The 17,168-nt window shown below is 36.2% G+C and overlaps 1 protein-coding gene across 37 annotated transcripts in view; it reads left to right on the forward strand.

Annotated features, from left to right (window-relative positions):
• The window catches only part of RAPGEF2 (Rap guanine nucleotide exchange factor 2), a 241,277-nt gene that overhangs the window by 148,419 nt on the left and 75,690 nt on the right, over positions 1-17,168 (forward strand). For 2 of the 37 annotated variants that reach the window (XM_026008077.2, XM_072724966.1), the window contains exon 1: positions 3,531-3,784. The exons of 27 other annotated variants lie outside the window; for them this stretch is intronic. In XM_026008077.2, the coding sequence (XP_025863862.2) occupies positions 3,731-3,784 (54 nt within the window). In that variant the 5' untranslated portion in view covers positions 3,531-3,730. Of the gene's footprint in view, positions 1-3,394; positions 3,785-3,823; positions 4,830-17,168 lie in introns of those variants that run through there. 8 more of the 37 variants (XM_026008079.2, XM_072724972.1, XM_072724965.1 and 5 more) reach the window with 7 other exon arrangements.

Raw genomic sequence — 17,168 nt, forward strand, 5'->3', positions numbered from 1 at the left:
TTTTTTATATACATTCATTTATAGATGGATGCTTGGCTTGCATTGCTTATACCTTTTGATACCATGTACTTCTTTAAAAAAAAATTTAGAGCAGTTACAGATTTACAACAAAATTGCAAGAAAGATACAGAGATTTTTCATACATCTCCTGTCCAACACATGCATAGCCTCCTCCACTATCAACATCACTTACCAGAATGGTACTTTTTAAACTCAATATGAACCTACATTGCCACATCACATTTACCCAAAGTCCACAGTTTACCTTAGGGTTCACTTTTGATGTTGTATAGTCCATGAGGTTGGACAAATGTATGAAGGCATATAGCCATCATTATAATATCATACCGAGTATTTTCTTTGTTCTAAAACTCTTATGTGCTCTACCTATTCAAAGACTGATCTTTTTATTGCCTCCATAGTTTTGCCTTTTCCAAAATGTCGTATAGTCGGAATCATACAGTGTTTAGCCTCTTCATGTTGGCTTCCTTTACTTAGTAATATGCATTTAAGTTTCCTCCATGTTTTTACATGATTTGATAGCTCATTTCTTTTTAGTGCTGAATAATATCCCATTGTCTTGATGTACTACCATGTATTTATCCATTCGCCTACTGAAGTGTATCTTAGTTTCTTTCACATTTTGGCAACTTTGAATAAAGTGGCTTTAAACATCTATGTGTAGGTTTTTGTGTAGACCTAAGTTTTTAAGTCCTTTGAGTAAATATCAAAGAGTGAGTAAATATCAAGGAGTGTGCTTGCTGGATCAGATGATGAGTATGTTTAGTTTCTTAAGAAACCACCACACTGACCTGTGACTGTACCATTTGGCCTTCCTACCAGCAATGAGTGAAGTTCCCATTGCTCCACATCCTTATCAGCATTTGGCGTTGTCAGGGTTTTGAATTTTGACCATTCTAATAGGTATATGGTGGTATCTCACTGTTGTTTTAGTTTGCATTTCCCTGATGACTTATGATGTGGGACAGCTTTTCATATGCTTGTTTTCTATTCGTGTATCTTCTTTGGTGAGGTATCTTTTAAGATCTTTGGCCTATTCATCAAGTTTTTCTTACTCTTGGGTTTTAAGAGTTCTTTGTGTATTTTGGGTAAGAGTTCTTTATCAGATGTGTCTTTTGCAATTATTTATTCTCGATCTATGGCTTGTCTTCTAATTTTCTTAATATTGTCTTTTACAGAGCAGAAGTTGTTCATTTTAATGAATTCTAGTATGTTTTGGTGTTGTATCTAAAAAGGTATCACCATACCCAAGTTTATCTAGGTTTTCTCCTGTTATTTTGTAGGAGTTTTATAATTTTGCATATTACATTTAGGCCTGTGATAATTTTGAATTAGTTTTTGTGACAGATATAAAGTTCTGCATCTAGACTTATTTATTTATTGCATGTGGGTGTCCAGCTGTTCCGGTGTCATTTGTTGAAGAGACTATCTTTGCTGTATTGTGTTGCCCTTGCTCCTTTGTCAAAGATTAGCACCACTTACTTTTAATTCATTCATTTGTTTATGGTAAAAAAAGCATTTGGGATTTTGGTAAGAACTAGTTTATAAGATCAAACATGGTTTTGCTAATGTTTATTCCTGATCTCTGCAGATTTTATTCACTTAGAAAAGGCAAGAGCCTATGATGTGTACCATGCTATTTGCTGCACGTACACTGGCACACAACACACATGATGCCAGGCGTCACAGAGATTAGAGTGTAGCAGGGGAAGTGGACACTACTTAAATAATTTCATGATTAAATGTAAAACCAGAACTGTAATAAGCATTATAGATAGGGAAGTGATACTCAGTATCGTAACTTTGAGGGTATTTCACTGGTATTTTTTAGGGGTGAAGTAAGACTCAATCAGGAAAGGGAGGGTGAAGGAATGTTCTAGGCAGAGGAAATAATGTGTAGATAGGCCTTTTTGCCCATTCTTGGAGACAAGAGCAGCCCAGGTGACCTAGGGGGCATGAGCATGGTATAACTCTTAAAAACATACAAATCTTGCAGACTATAATAAGGTATTTAGTCTCTATGCTGAGAGCAATGGGAAGCCATTGATGTGTTTTAATTGAAGAGAGGGCTCAATAGATTTGGTTGAAATGACCATATTTTAGTTTTTAAAAGATCTCAGGAGGAGTATGTTAAATGGATAGAGTGGATGAGGTTAAAATTGAATCCAGACAGTTGAGTAAAGAGAGTTTTGCGATTTTTATGGCAAAAAGTAATGAGTGGGATGATAGTGGCAGAAATGAAGAGAAATTTAAGTTTGAGAAAAGGTAGAGAGCTTAATTGCTGGGATATTGTGATGGATTGGACATGGAGAAAGGTGTTAAGGATAATTCGTAGATATATAAATCGTACAACAGGACCATGATGGTCCTTCATTGAAGAAGTACATGAGATGAGGAAATGGTGGAAGCCAAAGCCGGTGATTCTTGAGAAATCTGGTTGTGAAAAGGGTTGGTGTGAACAGATTAGACTGTAGCCATTGGAAAATGTAGGACCTAAAGAAGGTTTCCATTCTTTGTTTTGTTTTTGAGATGTGAGAGACCTGAACATATTTAAAAGCCAGTTCAGAGAGAGATCTGCTAGTTGTGAGAGAGAGGTTGAATATGTGTGGGGTGTAAAAGGGTTAATGGATAATACAAGAAGTCTATGAATGGGCTATACTGAGGATGAGCAGGGAAAAGAATCCCAAATTGTCATGTGGAGAGACGGGTTGCCTTTAGATAATGAGGAGGGAGAAGAAAAGAGATTAGCATAGGTGCCGTGTTAAGACAAGAAACACAAATTAGCAAGCACTGACAATTCCAAAGTCAATTATTAAAGTTGCTCGATTTTCCATGTCTGTTTTCTATTATGTATACCATTTATAGACAGATCTGACTATGAAGAACTGACCAGTACCTCAGAGTGAAAATGTCCTTATTCCTTGTCACCTCTCATGCTGTCTTTCAAATAACCTGCTACGTCAGGTGCAATTAAGAGTTTATAGTGGAATGACATATCCTCATTAAATTTAAACTCTCTACCTCTAAAAGTTTGAATTGTTTTTTTTTTTTTTAATTGTGAGTGTGTTGATTTTGATACTATTTGCAATGTGCTGTGTGCATATATATATGGGTGTTTGTGAAAATCACATCTTTTAAATTTATATAAAGCTTGTTAAATGTGCATTTTGTAAATTTTTGATAGATACTTGCTTCCTGTAGCACAGTGATATTTGAGGGTGGGGAAGAGGTCCCATCCATTGTCTTATCTTCAAATTGGTGAAAAAATCATATTTTAGTTCAAAGCTGTTCAAGTAAGTCCTTGCTCCGTTTTCCCACCCTGTCTTCAGTGATATTATTTGGAGTCAGCAATCAATGGATTCCATCCCTCTGAGACTTGCTTAACCTACAGCCGCTGATATAATACAGGCAAGAGCTTGTTACTTTATCTGAATTGTCCATCGCTACCTTAATGAGTGAAATGGTTAAGTAGAGGAGGGGGCGAGTCTTAAGGAATGTGTGTACCATTTGAGCTGAATATTTCAGTGTATGTAGAGAGAGGGAGGGTGAGAGAGAAATCCACTTACATCACTAGAACTGCATTGAGTGTGAGCCTGGCAGGTTAAGAGACAGACTACAGTGTCTTGCTTTCTGCAGGAAGCAGCAATGCCGTTTGTTTCCTAAGAGGAATTTTTTATTTAGAAAAGGAAGCTTTCTCTCTACCCAGGAAATGGCTTTCCTTGTGCGTTGCTATGCCAACTGCCTGCAGCCATGGTCCTCCAAAGTAAGCACAATAATGTAATTATATTGGTGTATTGCATTCAGACTCATGATTCTCGAGATTGTGTGTGTGCATGTGCTGTGTTTCTGTTAGTGACTCTCTTGCTAGCAGTCATGCTTGTGTTGAGTGTGAGGGACAGACATCATTAAATTAAATGTCCATCAGTGTCATGCTGCTAAGATTAATTGTGCAAACTTGGTTAGTGGAGTGGGACAGAGATCACTGGTCACCACTCTGTCAGCATCATTAGCAGCTAGGGAGGAGGTCCCGATTCACATGCTCTGCCCTGATTTTTTCTTTCTTTCTTTTCCTTTTTTCTTTTTTTCCTGGTTGGAGGGGTCCGTATGTGTGATTGCAAATGAAGCAAGAGTATTAACAATGCTTGGCTGAATGCTAGAGACTGGTTCTCATACCACCCCGACTAATATAATTCTGTATTAAGCCTTTTTGAGGGGAGTCTGTGTGCAGTCAGCCATTTTAGCTTTTTTTTTTTTTTTCTTCTTTTCTTTTGCTTCTTGTTCTTCAATCTCAGAAATGATCTTGTTCTCTTGGAAGACTGAGAGCTGTATAAGGTTTCCTCAGTCTTGTCACAGCCTGAGATGGTTAGAGTTTCAGTGTTATAAAAATGGAGACGAACACCGTTGTTCGGATTCCTTTTCTGGTCTACAAGTGTGAGGGGTTTTTTAAGCTTACCAGTAGTGACACTTTAAGCTGCAGCTTGGTTTCCTCCTCCTCTTTTTTTTTTTTCCCCCTTTTTCTTTTTTCTTTTAATTTAATGCTGTAGAGGGTGACTTGCCATCCATGAGAGATTGGTACATGATGTGTAAATTCAGTTCAGCATATGTTTCTTCATTATGAAACCACTAGCAGTCCCAGCTAACCATGGAGTTATGGGCCAGCAGGAGAAACATTCAGTAAGTATCGCAAATGCTGCTTGTGCTTCATCAGCACGTCATAGAGAATTGCTTTAAAATGGGAATTATTGCTGCTTCTGTTGAGGGAAAAGAGGTCTTTTAGAGGGTGTGATAGTCTACTTGGAGGCGGGAGGGTAAGTTATGACTGGCTTGTGCTTCTAATTTTGTTGTGATTTTTAAAAATTTATAACAAGACCAACCATTCATTTAAGGGAAAATATCGGACAGCCGATTTTTATCGTCAGAAATTAGCACTTGACAGTTCAGGTTTGACTTAATACTCAAGCAGTTTTTTTAAGAATGTTTTTTATAGTTGAATTTAATGAGAGATCATGGAAAGGGTTATTGGGAACAGGCGTCTGTGGTAAGGAATTCACATGTAGGTTGGAGGGAGGGCGGGAGAGCTTTGGGTATTGATTTGGTAATAAAACGTTTGGTGAGTGGGACTCATCTGACTTCTTAACATGCATTAATAGGTGATAAAAACAGAGGATAATTTTTTTAATGCCACAAGTATTGCTGCTTTCTAATTGATCCCATGAGTCAGCTATGCATTTGTCATGCCGAAATCCCACAGGCAGCTACTGCTGTTTGTAGGAAACACTCTTCTATGGCTAACACCAAGCCTGAGCCGCCTGTTTCAGGAATGGGAGTTCTCACGGTGCTACTTTTATGTCACCATGTTGGGAGTTTCCTGCCGTCACACAGATTCATGTGGTTTATCTCTCTACATTTTTTAAAATTCCCCAAATAAAAATGTATAAATTTAGGCGCCTATACAGGAGTCTAAGTATTTTTAAATTGCCTGTTTTTACACCCTATTATATAGCAAGCGTTCTATTAGGGTATAGGAATTATCTTCTATGTGTTCTAAAAAGGATAAGGTGTTAAATTGTGAAAATTGAGAAAAATCGCTAAGGCTTTATAGAGAGGAGGCCATGAATTAGGAATATTTAGCTGCTTAGGCTTATGAGTGTAGTTTGGTTTTGATAAATTAAATCCAAGATATTTTCTTAGATGAAGTGAGCCTTATAGCACTATCTCACTTTTCCAGTGAACCGCAGGATGTTCTTAGGGCAGTAGCTGAGGTGGAAGCGTGCTATGATGCTGTGGGTAGAGCCCGGCCCCTGCCTAATGAGGTCCTAGTGGTACCTCACTAATTAAATCTCTTCAGGTCAGATCCAGGAAAAGACCGGCCTTCTACTCACTTACTTTCAGTAATAGAAAAGGTTGTTACAGAAGAGTTCCACTTTTGATTTTATTAGCAGGGCTTTTGAAATTAAACTCCTCTGTAGTCATGGTTTCTCCAGGTAAAAGTGAGAATATTACTTAAGACTACTTCAGGAGCCTTAGAAGGAAAGTTTAAACTGCAGGTTCCTTGTCTACCTTTTTCACATATCCTTTCTCAAAATGGAGGGAGGGAGTATTTAAATTAATAATATAATTTTAGTGAATGAATAAAATTGTTAAAATTATTTGCTAGTGGTGGTGAGGGAAGTATTACTAGATTTGTGACAACAAGAGCAGTTGGGATACCACCGAATAGTGCGTAAGCTACAGTACCTAGTATACTGTTCTCTAAGCATATTTGTTTCCTGACAAGTGCTTTATGTATATATTTTACTGAAATTTAGGGTAATGCTATAACAAAAGTAACCGTAGCCATAAAATAGCCTTGAATCAAGCAATCTCTAAAAAAAATGTAAGTGGTATGTCCAGGATACTTTTACAAACTGAAGGACTGGGATTGGCCATCCCAGAGCACCACGTGTGGCAGCGCCAGCCTGTGGCGTCAGGATCTTGCCGTGTACTCATGGATGAGTTTTTGGTTATCTAGACTTTGCTGTGTAATGAGCAGGCTTTCAGATTTTAATGATTTACGAGGAGTTGAATAGGAGCATAATCACTCCGGCTCTCATCTAACAGGTGACTCAGTAAACTGTTGAGCAAAAATGAGTGAGAATGCCCCTCTTCTGACTTGTGAGGCTTTATAAGACTGATGTCAGAGCTAATTTTAAATGAGGAAAATTTAGTAAATTGACAAAGACTTCTGTTTTTGCTTCTACAAAAGGTTGCAGCTTTTTATGTGGCTTTGCTTCCTTGACAATAGAAGTGAGCAAGAAACTAAAAAAGCAAAAACGTTAAATTGGGTGCTTTTAAAAGAGCTGTGATTGGGCACCAGTAGTAAACTCACTTATTCTGCTTTTTTCAGATCTTATGGGCTCCTATTCTTTATTTCTGGCTATTTCAGTGCATTTTCTCAGTTGCTGGCACACAGTAGGTACACAATAAATGCTGTTGAATTTCTCATTTAATTTTATTTTTGAATCAATGAAGTTTCATTTAACCCTCTAAACTAGTGAATTTCATATATTTTATTACATCTCCTCCCCACCCCAGCTCTATATAGTCAGTTGATAACACTGGGATGAATACCTGTATGTCACCAAAAATGTCCCAGCCTGGGCTGTATGTATTCTAGTCATCTAGTGCTTTCAGTTAGTCTTCAGAGAAATCTTCTAGTTTTGTGAATTTTGAAAAAAAATACATTTTAAAAATACGATAAAACTGTACTTTCTAAAAGACTACTGTTGAGCACGAGTTGTACTGACTGTGGATAGATATTTCATGAAAAGAAGTTTTCTAACCTCAGTAAATTGGGGAAACCTTTAGGATGGCATTACGGGTATCATTACTCTGTTTACCAACTGTTTTTTTTAACCTGCCTCTCCCCTTTTTGCCTGCCGCAGGTTATCTAATGGGAAGGGTGTTCCTTGAGCGTTCTTTTGAAAATTCTGCACTCTAGGATGACTTTGAATCCTTGCAGATTTGAAAATGAATTGCTTAAAATCAACCAGCTTGATATTGTGAAACTGATAATCCCTTTTCCAGTTGGGCATTTTTCTAGGAATTACTGGAATATGTAGTGGGCTGTACTTAAAAATAGATGAAACCTCAGTCATGATTGAATAATGATTTTAAAAAGTGGTGTACCTAAGAAAACACTTTACTTAAATGTATGGACTAAGTCACAGTAGCTGTCCTTTATTGAGCACTTATTGTATGACAGGCACCGTATATTATCTGGCTTAATTATTATAACAACCTTCTAAAAAAAAAAGATATATTGTCACCCTTTTAGAGATAATGAAACTGAGGCTTAGCAGGGTAAAAAATAATTTTTCCCAATATCTAGTAAGTGGTGGATCCATCATTGGAAGCCAGGTTTGTCTGGTTTCATAGCCCTGCTTCAGCCACAGACCTATACTACTTCTCCTTATGTAGCCAAATTTAGACTACATTAGATGTGTAGACTGCATAATTATGAGAGCTGGTATTAATCAGTGCAATCCATTACCTGAAAAAAATGCTTGCTTTTCTCCTGCTACTCTTTCCTGGTGTGTGTGACATTCCAAACACTGGTAATGTAAAGAGCAACAGTATCGCAATCAAAATTATTGTATAAAACTTCCATAAAAGTAGTTTTAGAAAGCTGTTTATTGCTATGTACAATTTTGATGTTTCCTTGAAACTTGAATTGGGATGATCAGGAATAGATGCCATTTAGCATACTTCCTGTTTCTGTTTTTCTGTTTGGCCTTATCACACACATACCTTTTTTTGTTTTGCTGTTTAACTCTTTATACATAACCTTTGCACCTCAACTTCCACTGTTCTGTTTGTAGCTTGTGACAGCCCATCTTTGGCCACTTGTGCTCCATTGGAAGCACTGAGCCTGGCTCTTTCGTCTACCCTGTTTGTGCTTTAATGAGGTCTGCATCTGTCATGGAACCCAACTAGAATTCATGATCTCTTCTCTGAAGTCCATACTGGTCATGGCTTGTTTGTAGCCATAAATATGAATTTCATTATGTCATTAGCTTCTTAACCAAGAAGGAAATTAATGGAGCCTAACCATATGTCTAAATTCCTGTTGGGTCACTAAGGCCCTCACTAATTGACATTCTCTTCTTTATGAACATATTTTTCCCCCAATCATGACTTTTTTATTTAGGACAAGATGATCTGATTACAGACCCTTCAAATTCATTTTCTTTTCTCATTTCTCAACATGCAGTGCTCTTTTCTTGACTTTCACTTGCTCCTTGTCTCTCATGTTCATCTCTGCTTTCTCTGAATATTGATTGGCACCTAACATGCAATGCTTAATTTTGTTTATTCTTCTAACCGGTGCTTGTAATTGGTTTGGTATTTATAGTTAGATGAGAGATCATATCTTGAATGAATTCTCTCCCTGCCTTGTACCATGGTTTAGGGATAGAGTTGGAATTCAGAATTGTTAACTGTTAAAAGTGCAGTATATATAGAGAAGAATAACAGGAAGTAAGTATAGGTTAGAAGAATGACATGTGAGGGTCCAGGGCAGGAAGATATAGGAGTATGTGAGGAATCAGAAGGTTAGGAAAATCAATGAAGTGTCATTGTTGGAATGGATTATATTAGAGAGTAGATCAAAACAGGTGATGGAGAGGAGGATTTTAGGATACCTGATAAATAGTGACTATAATTTGAAGATCCAGCAAAGGAGTGTACCTCGTTATCTTCTCCACCTCCCAAAGTACGTTTCCCCATCTTTAACCAGAATATATTTAAGAAAACTCAATTTTTAAGAAATTGTTTTTTTTCCTACCCTGACAATTTGACCTTGTCTGTAAACACTGGGTAGAGTATCTTTAATATAATTTGATTGATGCATTTTCCTTAGCAATGTAGAAAATAGCACTGATTAATTATAGATGTTAGGTTATGTGTCTTTTGAGTTAAGACTCCACCTTTTCTTTATCTGATCTTTTTTTTTTTCATCTATTATGACAGATACATTTCCTGAGATGAAATAAACTCATCTCTTGGGGAGGTTTTTCACTGTGCTAGCTCACAAAGAGGCCTGAGAGGGAGCAATATCCTATTGTTTTATTCAAGGACAAGGTCATCTTGCCTTGGAATTGGGCCAAGAAACCCTAGCAACAAATAATAGATCTTTTTACTCTGTTAGAAGTGAAGAAATCTATTTTAGAAACTTGCAGTGTATTGCATACGCTACTTATATGTGTGAGATTGAGAAAAGTTCTGTCTCCTTGTGGAATATATTAAAGAAAAACTCTTACCTTTAGTCAAGAGAAGAACCATACTTCCCATCCTTGCTTTTAAATATTGTTTAATAATTTACTAGTGATGCATTTAAAATTAGACTTATAAAAATTAAATCAATTAAGATTAGTGAAAAAATGGTCATGTCACTATAAATATCCCTGAAACTTCTTCAGTCCATTTCCTTGATTTTATGTCTGACAACACTCTTAATATTTTATCCAGGTATTCTGTTTAAGAATTCCTCCAGAGTGATCATTTGGTTTTCTTCATTTTCCTGTATTAATAATAGTCATGTAAAATTATTTTTATTTAATTTAAATCCTTGATGAAGTACGTTTTAATGCTTACTTTATGTACTTAGTAAAAAGAAAAGGTTACTACTGTCACATCTGTGGCAGTTTTTTGTAAACTTTGAAAAACTTTGCCTATTTAGAACAAATAACCAGATTATCATTATCCACATATTTTATTTAGATTATGGTTTAGTTATGAGCTCTTTTTTTTAAGAGATTTTAGGTTTTTTTGAACTTTATTTTTTTAATAGTAAATTTATTTTTTTATTGGTGTTCAATTTTTTAAAGAGATTTTAAAAACGAAAGAACATGAATGCCTGGATGTATATAGAGATTTGTGTGTGTGCGCATGCGCGTGTGTGTTTTAAATGAAAGTTTATAAATGTGTCCTCTAGGTCCCTGTTACTTTCCTGTTCTAGGATCTTTGGTCTCTCTACCTCCTTATTTTTCTTCATCATTAAGAAATTCAATTTATTTTTGAAGACCTGACATATGCTTGTATTTCCATTTACAGTATTAAAATGCCAGTGCTATTAGTACTGACATAGGAGTTATACAGGACTGGTTAAATACTGTGCCCATATTCTGGGAACATAGATAAGAAATGTGTACGAAAGCGTATAAGAGAACATAAATATACATTTATACTCTAAAGCTCATAAAGAAGTGATATAACAGATTACACTAAAAAAACAGCACGTCCCTCTATGTTGTGCATCATACAGATCGTCCTTTTAAGCTCTTGATCCCTGCCCTTGCCTTTCTGTTAGTATAGAAACACTTTCACAAGATAGAACTAGTCAGTTGTCAACCTCTGCCATTTCTTCTTATTAATTGAACCTGTAGCATAGGCTTCTTATGTTAGTTTTGTTGTGTATATATAGTGTTGTGTATATATATATATATAGTATGTGTATATGACATATAATAATTGTTCTTAATTAGTCTATGATATGGGTCATATATGCATAACTTACCAGTCAACCCCTTATCTCTGTTTCCTTTGTATGTTAAGTCACTATATAAATATTCCCCATGCACTTCGAATCTTTTCATTCCTTGTCAGTACACAGATCACACTGCATGCTCATTCCTTATAAAGCCTGTTCTCAGAGACATCTTAGTAATGGATTAACCTTATATTTGTTGATTGAAAAAGTAATAGTCTAGGGTCACTTCGGTGGCTCAGCGGTTGAGTGCCTGCCTTTGGCCCAGGGCATGATCCTGGAGTCCTGGGATCAAGTCCCACTTCAGGCTCCCTGCATGGAGCCTGCTTCTCCCTCTGCCTATGCCTCGGCCTCTCTCTCTCTCTCTCTGTGTCTCTCATGAATAAATAAATAAAATCTTTAAAAAGAAAAAGTAATAGTCTGAAAACATCTTGCAGATTAATGTACATATATTTTGTGAACTCTAAAGTACATTATTGGTTTATATATTGAATTGATTATAAAATGAAATATATATATATATGAGTGTATTTCATGCATATATATGTGTTTGTATTAACACAATAATATAGTTAACCCATAATCTCATTTCCAATTTACATATATATAGAAAAAGCTAGAATTTTAACATTCTGCATGGTTTATTTTATTGATAAAAGCAACTTTAACTAGGGAACTTAAAAAATAGAGATTATGATAGGAATACCTTATAATGAATTATTTCCAGTAGGTCAACTTTTCACTAAGTTTAAATGCTAGTAAAGAACTTCATGACTTTCATAATGAAAGAAGACAAACCTGCCTGTAAAAAAAAAAAAAAAGGCCATAGAATTGTAATCTTGATTGCCTCTCTTCTAGAGAAACAGAATGGGTTCAACTAGACGTTTCTAGTCTCAGAACTATTTTGAATAAATATGAAAGCACTTTTTTTCCCTCAGAAAATCAGAAAAAAATTAGAGTTAGTGGGAATATTGTGATGTGCAGTTTTTCTGGGTTTTATTGAACGGAGAAGTGCATAGCACTTTTTACTATTAGTGAAAAAGAAGATTGCTTGGGGCTATTAATAAGGATTGAGAAGAATTCACTGAGCATGTAGTGGCTGGGCAAGGGGCGGGGGGGGGGGGGGGCCAGGGGACGTGGACAGAATTTGAGTGATGAGTACAATTTACAACCTAGGCTTCCAGTGATTGAGATGTGAAAGCTGAAATTAACTTTTTCTTTATGGTTAATTAATCTCTTATTTACTTTTTTTTTAATACCCTTTTCTTCATACTAAGTGGCAATTAAAAATAGGCATTTTGGGGATCCCTGGGTGGCGCAGCGGTTTGGCGCCTGCCTTTGGCCCAGGGCGCGATCCTGGAGACCCGGGATCGAATCCCACATCAGGCTCCCTGTGCATGGAGCCTGCTTCTCCCTCCGCCTGTGTCTCTGCCTCTCTCTCTCTCTGTGACTATCATAAATAAAAAAAAAATTTAAAAAAAATAGGCATTTTATGTTTGTATTATATTAATCTACAAAGTTTCCTATTCCTTGTTTGAATTAATTCTATTTATGGAAACAATCAAATGTCAAAATTATACTAGTTTAGAGATAACATTCACCTAAAAATAAAAATAAAGTTATTTTAGAAGGGGTACCCCCTGAATAGGTAAACTAATTTTTGATGCTTGCTTGCTTTGTGTTATTGTTATTCAGGTGGCACTTTAACCTGTGGCTTGTCTGCATTATTAGTTTTGTGCAAAACTTACCATTTAAAAAAAACACGTAACTTACATATTCTTTGAAAAGAAAGCAGGTAAAGACAAGGACATAAAAAGAATCACAGGTTTACCAGTCAGATAAAACTATTGGTAACATTTTAATACATATCTTCGTATTACAGACATGTTTGTATTATACCATAGTATAAAATCTGTAATAGTATTTGTTCTAGATTTCCCTTCCCCCCAAAATATATGTAGAAAAATGTATTTGAGGACAACTGATTTAAGAGACACTTTAACTATTATGAGACTTCTAAACTGCTTTGTCTACTTTACAGTTTTAAAGTTTGCAACATATTATATATTGCTCTACAACATACTATGTATTATATATAATTTACATTTTGAGGGAAAAGTTATTTAAGAGCTTCTTTAGTTAGTGTTAGGATTTCATCTCATATGGAAAAAATGCAACGTGATTTTAATAAAGTTTACTGTATTCATATCATTGTGTTTTTCTTGAAATTTGTGACAAATTATAAGATACTGGAAGTCAATATTAAAATATCTAAAGAAAAAAGAAGTGAAAAAAAAAGAAAAAAGAAGTGAGCTTTCAAATGGCTTAGCTACCTGCCTTTGGCCCAGGGCGCGATCCTGGAGACCCGGGATCGAATCCCACATCAGGCTCCTGGTGCATGGAGCCTGCTTCTCCCTCTGCCTGTGTCTCTGCCTCTCTCTCTCTCTCTGTGACTATCATAAATAAATAAAAAATTTAAAAAAAATTAAATGGCTTAGCTAAAGAAAATATGTAAATACCTGTGACAACATTCTTGTCCTCTTCCCTTTCCATTGTGCATCATGTCTTTTATCATTGAAACCTTTTGTGTTCTTTTTTTTTTTTAATTTAAAGATTTTATTTATTTAATTCATGAGAGACCCAGAGAGAGAGGCAGAGATGTAGACAGAGGGAGAAGCGGGCTCCCTGCAGGGAGCCCGATGTGGGACTCCATCCCAGGACCCCTAGGTCACGCCCTGAGCCAAAGGTAGACGCTCAACCACTGAACCACCTAGGTGCCCCCCTTTCATGTTCCTTTTAGTTGGGCATATTCCCAGATTTCTTTACCCTTCATTATCCTGTTTTCTTATTGTCTCCGTGAAAAAAAATTAGCAACTTAGTATAAATAAGATTTAAAGCCTGCATGTTGAAGAACAAATATCCAAAAGTTGACAGTAGTGATATTAAATGAAAACTTACTTTGCCCTAGAAAAAGAGATATGGATAAGTTAAATGTCTCTCAGGCTTTTTTCTTAGAGCAAGACTTCTTAAGCTCTCTCTTTGAATAGAAGAAGAGAATATAGATTGTAGTTCTCAAGTAATAGAAGTGTTTTCAGCATTAACTGAATAAAAAATGTCAAAATAAAAGAAAACTGAATGTTTTCTTGTGGGTTTTTATCCAGATTTCTCAAAAAGAGATTTAAAAATATGGTTTGAAAACTTTGTGTCTGGCTGCCTATATTTAAATGCTTGGTTGAGCAGTATTGACAAAAAATACATAGGAGTGCACAAGCAGGAATGTCATGTATAATTTGAGTAGTCTACAAAGAAGGAAATAAGACTTGAGCTGTGCCACTAATAAGGTCAAGAGATAAGCAAGATGTGAAGAAAAGAGGAAATGGGTGGAATTTTTGCAAGGCAAACAGAATGAGCTAAAAGCACTGAATCAAGTGTTCGTGTATAGTCAAGGAACAGTGATATAGATCAGCTTGGTGAGGTGGAGGGGCAGCTGGAGGTGTACAGGCTGATAAGAGAGAACCCTTTGAATGTCAGGTCGAAGAGTTTTGGGCCAGTGCTGTAGATTGAGGAAATAATTAGAAAGCCATTAACAGTAGAATATAGTGAAAAGTGTAAGGTGGCCAGGGTACCACCTGGGATTGTAATGTTCATGAGTTAAGTTTCTGAAGTACAAGCTTTGCTTTAGGTCTTTCTTGAGGGTAGCTAGTAGTCAACTGGAGTCCTGCTGTTGACTAATCATTTCTTCTAATTATATTAGGTGAGCAGGTGGGATGGATCAAGAATTCCCTAGGATTATTTTCTTTAAAAATTTGTGTGTATTTTAATGAAAATGTAATTTTTCATCACATCTAAGACACCATTGACTAACCCATCTTATTTTAAATAACCCAGTATTTTCTTTTCATTGATTTTAGGATGGATCTCAATTTCAAAACTGTTAAAATAAAAAAGAAATTGTATATCTTAGAATCAGTGAAATATGATATTAGCATAATACTTAGTATAATTGTGTTTAACATTTGTATATTACAATAATAGTGTACATATAGTTGTGGAACTAGATACACAAAATCACTGGTTTTAGGAAAATGTATTCTGTATTTGGTTTTGGTTATTTGTAAGACTGCACTTCTGTCTTAGAGTTGCTCACAGAAGAGCAGCAGGAGAGGCATCTGTTGACGTGTGCATTAGTGTTATGTATGGGGCCCAGTGGAGGAATATACAAGGGGCAGCAGGAGCCCACCAGGTGAATATGAATAGATTTAAGGAATAAGGGCATTTCAGGCAGGCAGATTTTGAAGGTTTTAAGCAGCAGGTCAGAGTCATATGATAGAAGAACTTAGAAGCCCGAGTTGAAATGAGGTTGAAGATGCCCTGCTCCCATAATGGTTTCTATGTTGTAATCTTGTAATTGATAGGATGCTATCTTTTCTATCTAAAGGAAACTAAATCCTGAAATATATTAAAAATAACCATCCTAGCGATCTACAGGAGCTCTTAGAACTTAGCTATGAATGGGAGAAGGGAGATCTCACTTAGGTTTCTAGGAATAGTTTCACTTTCTATCTATAAAAATAACACAGTTGGGGAAATAATTTGTACATGAAATAATGAAAACACTAACCAGTTGTAACCTTTGTGAAGGAAGTTACACAGAGAGAAGGCATTAGTAAGAACTGTAGCCTAGTGGGTAGAGGAGGGCTCCAGAGCCAGGAACTTGGATTTCTATTCTGGCTTCACCACTCACTAGCTATGTGAGTCTAGCTAATTTGTTTAGCTTCCCCCTTACACCGATTTCATTTGTAAAATGGAGATGGTATGGTTGTGTGAAGATTAAACAAGATAAAACCTATAAAGTGCTTAGAGCAATGAATGGCCCATAATAAGCACAGTTCCTATGTTTTTTTTGACGATGGCCATTTATCCTTCATTATGCAGAGGAGGTAAGGAAAATTAAATCTGTCATGCAAGTGGATCAGAGACTATGTGTTAGGTTTTCTCTTTGCTTGGATGACATGTCTTAATGTTGATTCACTTTTCTTCCTCTGCAGTTCCATACTCAGCAAGCAATCTTCTGTTCACTAATCTAGTATTAGAGTAAAGAGTAACAGTCATAATGTCATTAGCTAAAAGTAAGGCTTCCTATGTTCTAGGCAATGGTCAAAACTCTGTTAATATATTATCTCATTTAATCCTCACAACCATGCAAGTATATTGTCTTCTTTTTTTTTTAAATTTCTTTCTATTTTTTTTAATTTATGATAGTCACAGAGAGAGAGAGAGGCAGAGACACAGGCAGAGGGAGAAGCAGGCTCCATGTACCGGGAGCCCGACGTGGGATTTGATCCCGGGTCTCCAGGATCGCGCCCTGGGCCAAAGGCAGGCGCCAAACCACTGCGCCACCCAGGGATCCCTATTGTCTTCTTTTATAACTCAAAGAAATCAAGGCATAGAGAAGTAAAGTAACTTTTCCAAAGTGATACAGCTAATACGAGTGCAGCCAGTGGAAGTCTTTTCATGTACAGGTGTGCATACATATGCATGCACACGTGCACACACACACACACACACACACACACACACCCGTGCACATGAAGATCTATTTTTGGAAGCTGCATGAGGGCACTAAACTTGGCTTCTAGTACTTTGTTGCAAGGATGGCCCAATTCCTTGTTTTCTATGTATCCTGTGGATTATAATTCTCATCAGAAAGTTGGAGAACAGTTTGTTTCTTCCCCCTACATTAAGACTTTCTCTAGCGTAAGTTTTAAAGGGATTTCATACAGATGTGTAGTCATTACCATCCCTACCATAAAATATAGAGTAACTTTACCTTGATCTTGAAGGAAATAAAATAAATGCATTTTATTCCCCTTGAACTGTGGCTAGAATTATGAGTATAATTTTGTATTGAAGAATTTCTCTAACTATGTGGAAGTTTTCTATTGTTAATTCAACCTTTTTTGGGTCCCCACACATATTTGAGATTTCCCATCCGTATGGTCCTTCAGAGGTCTTTCATATTACCCTATATTTTTATACATAAGAATGCTGGGTTTTTTTGTTTTTTTTTACTTATTGTTTGGGTGATGTTTGCCCTCTTAATTTGTTTCTAGTGAGATAA

This window comes from Vulpes vulpes, chromosome 10, assembly GCF_048418805.1.
Source record: "Vulpes vulpes isolate BD-2025 chromosome 10, VulVul3, whole genome shotgun sequence".
Classification (NCBI taxonomy): Eukaryota; Metazoa; Chordata; class Mammalia; order Carnivora; family Canidae; genus Vulpes; species Vulpes vulpes.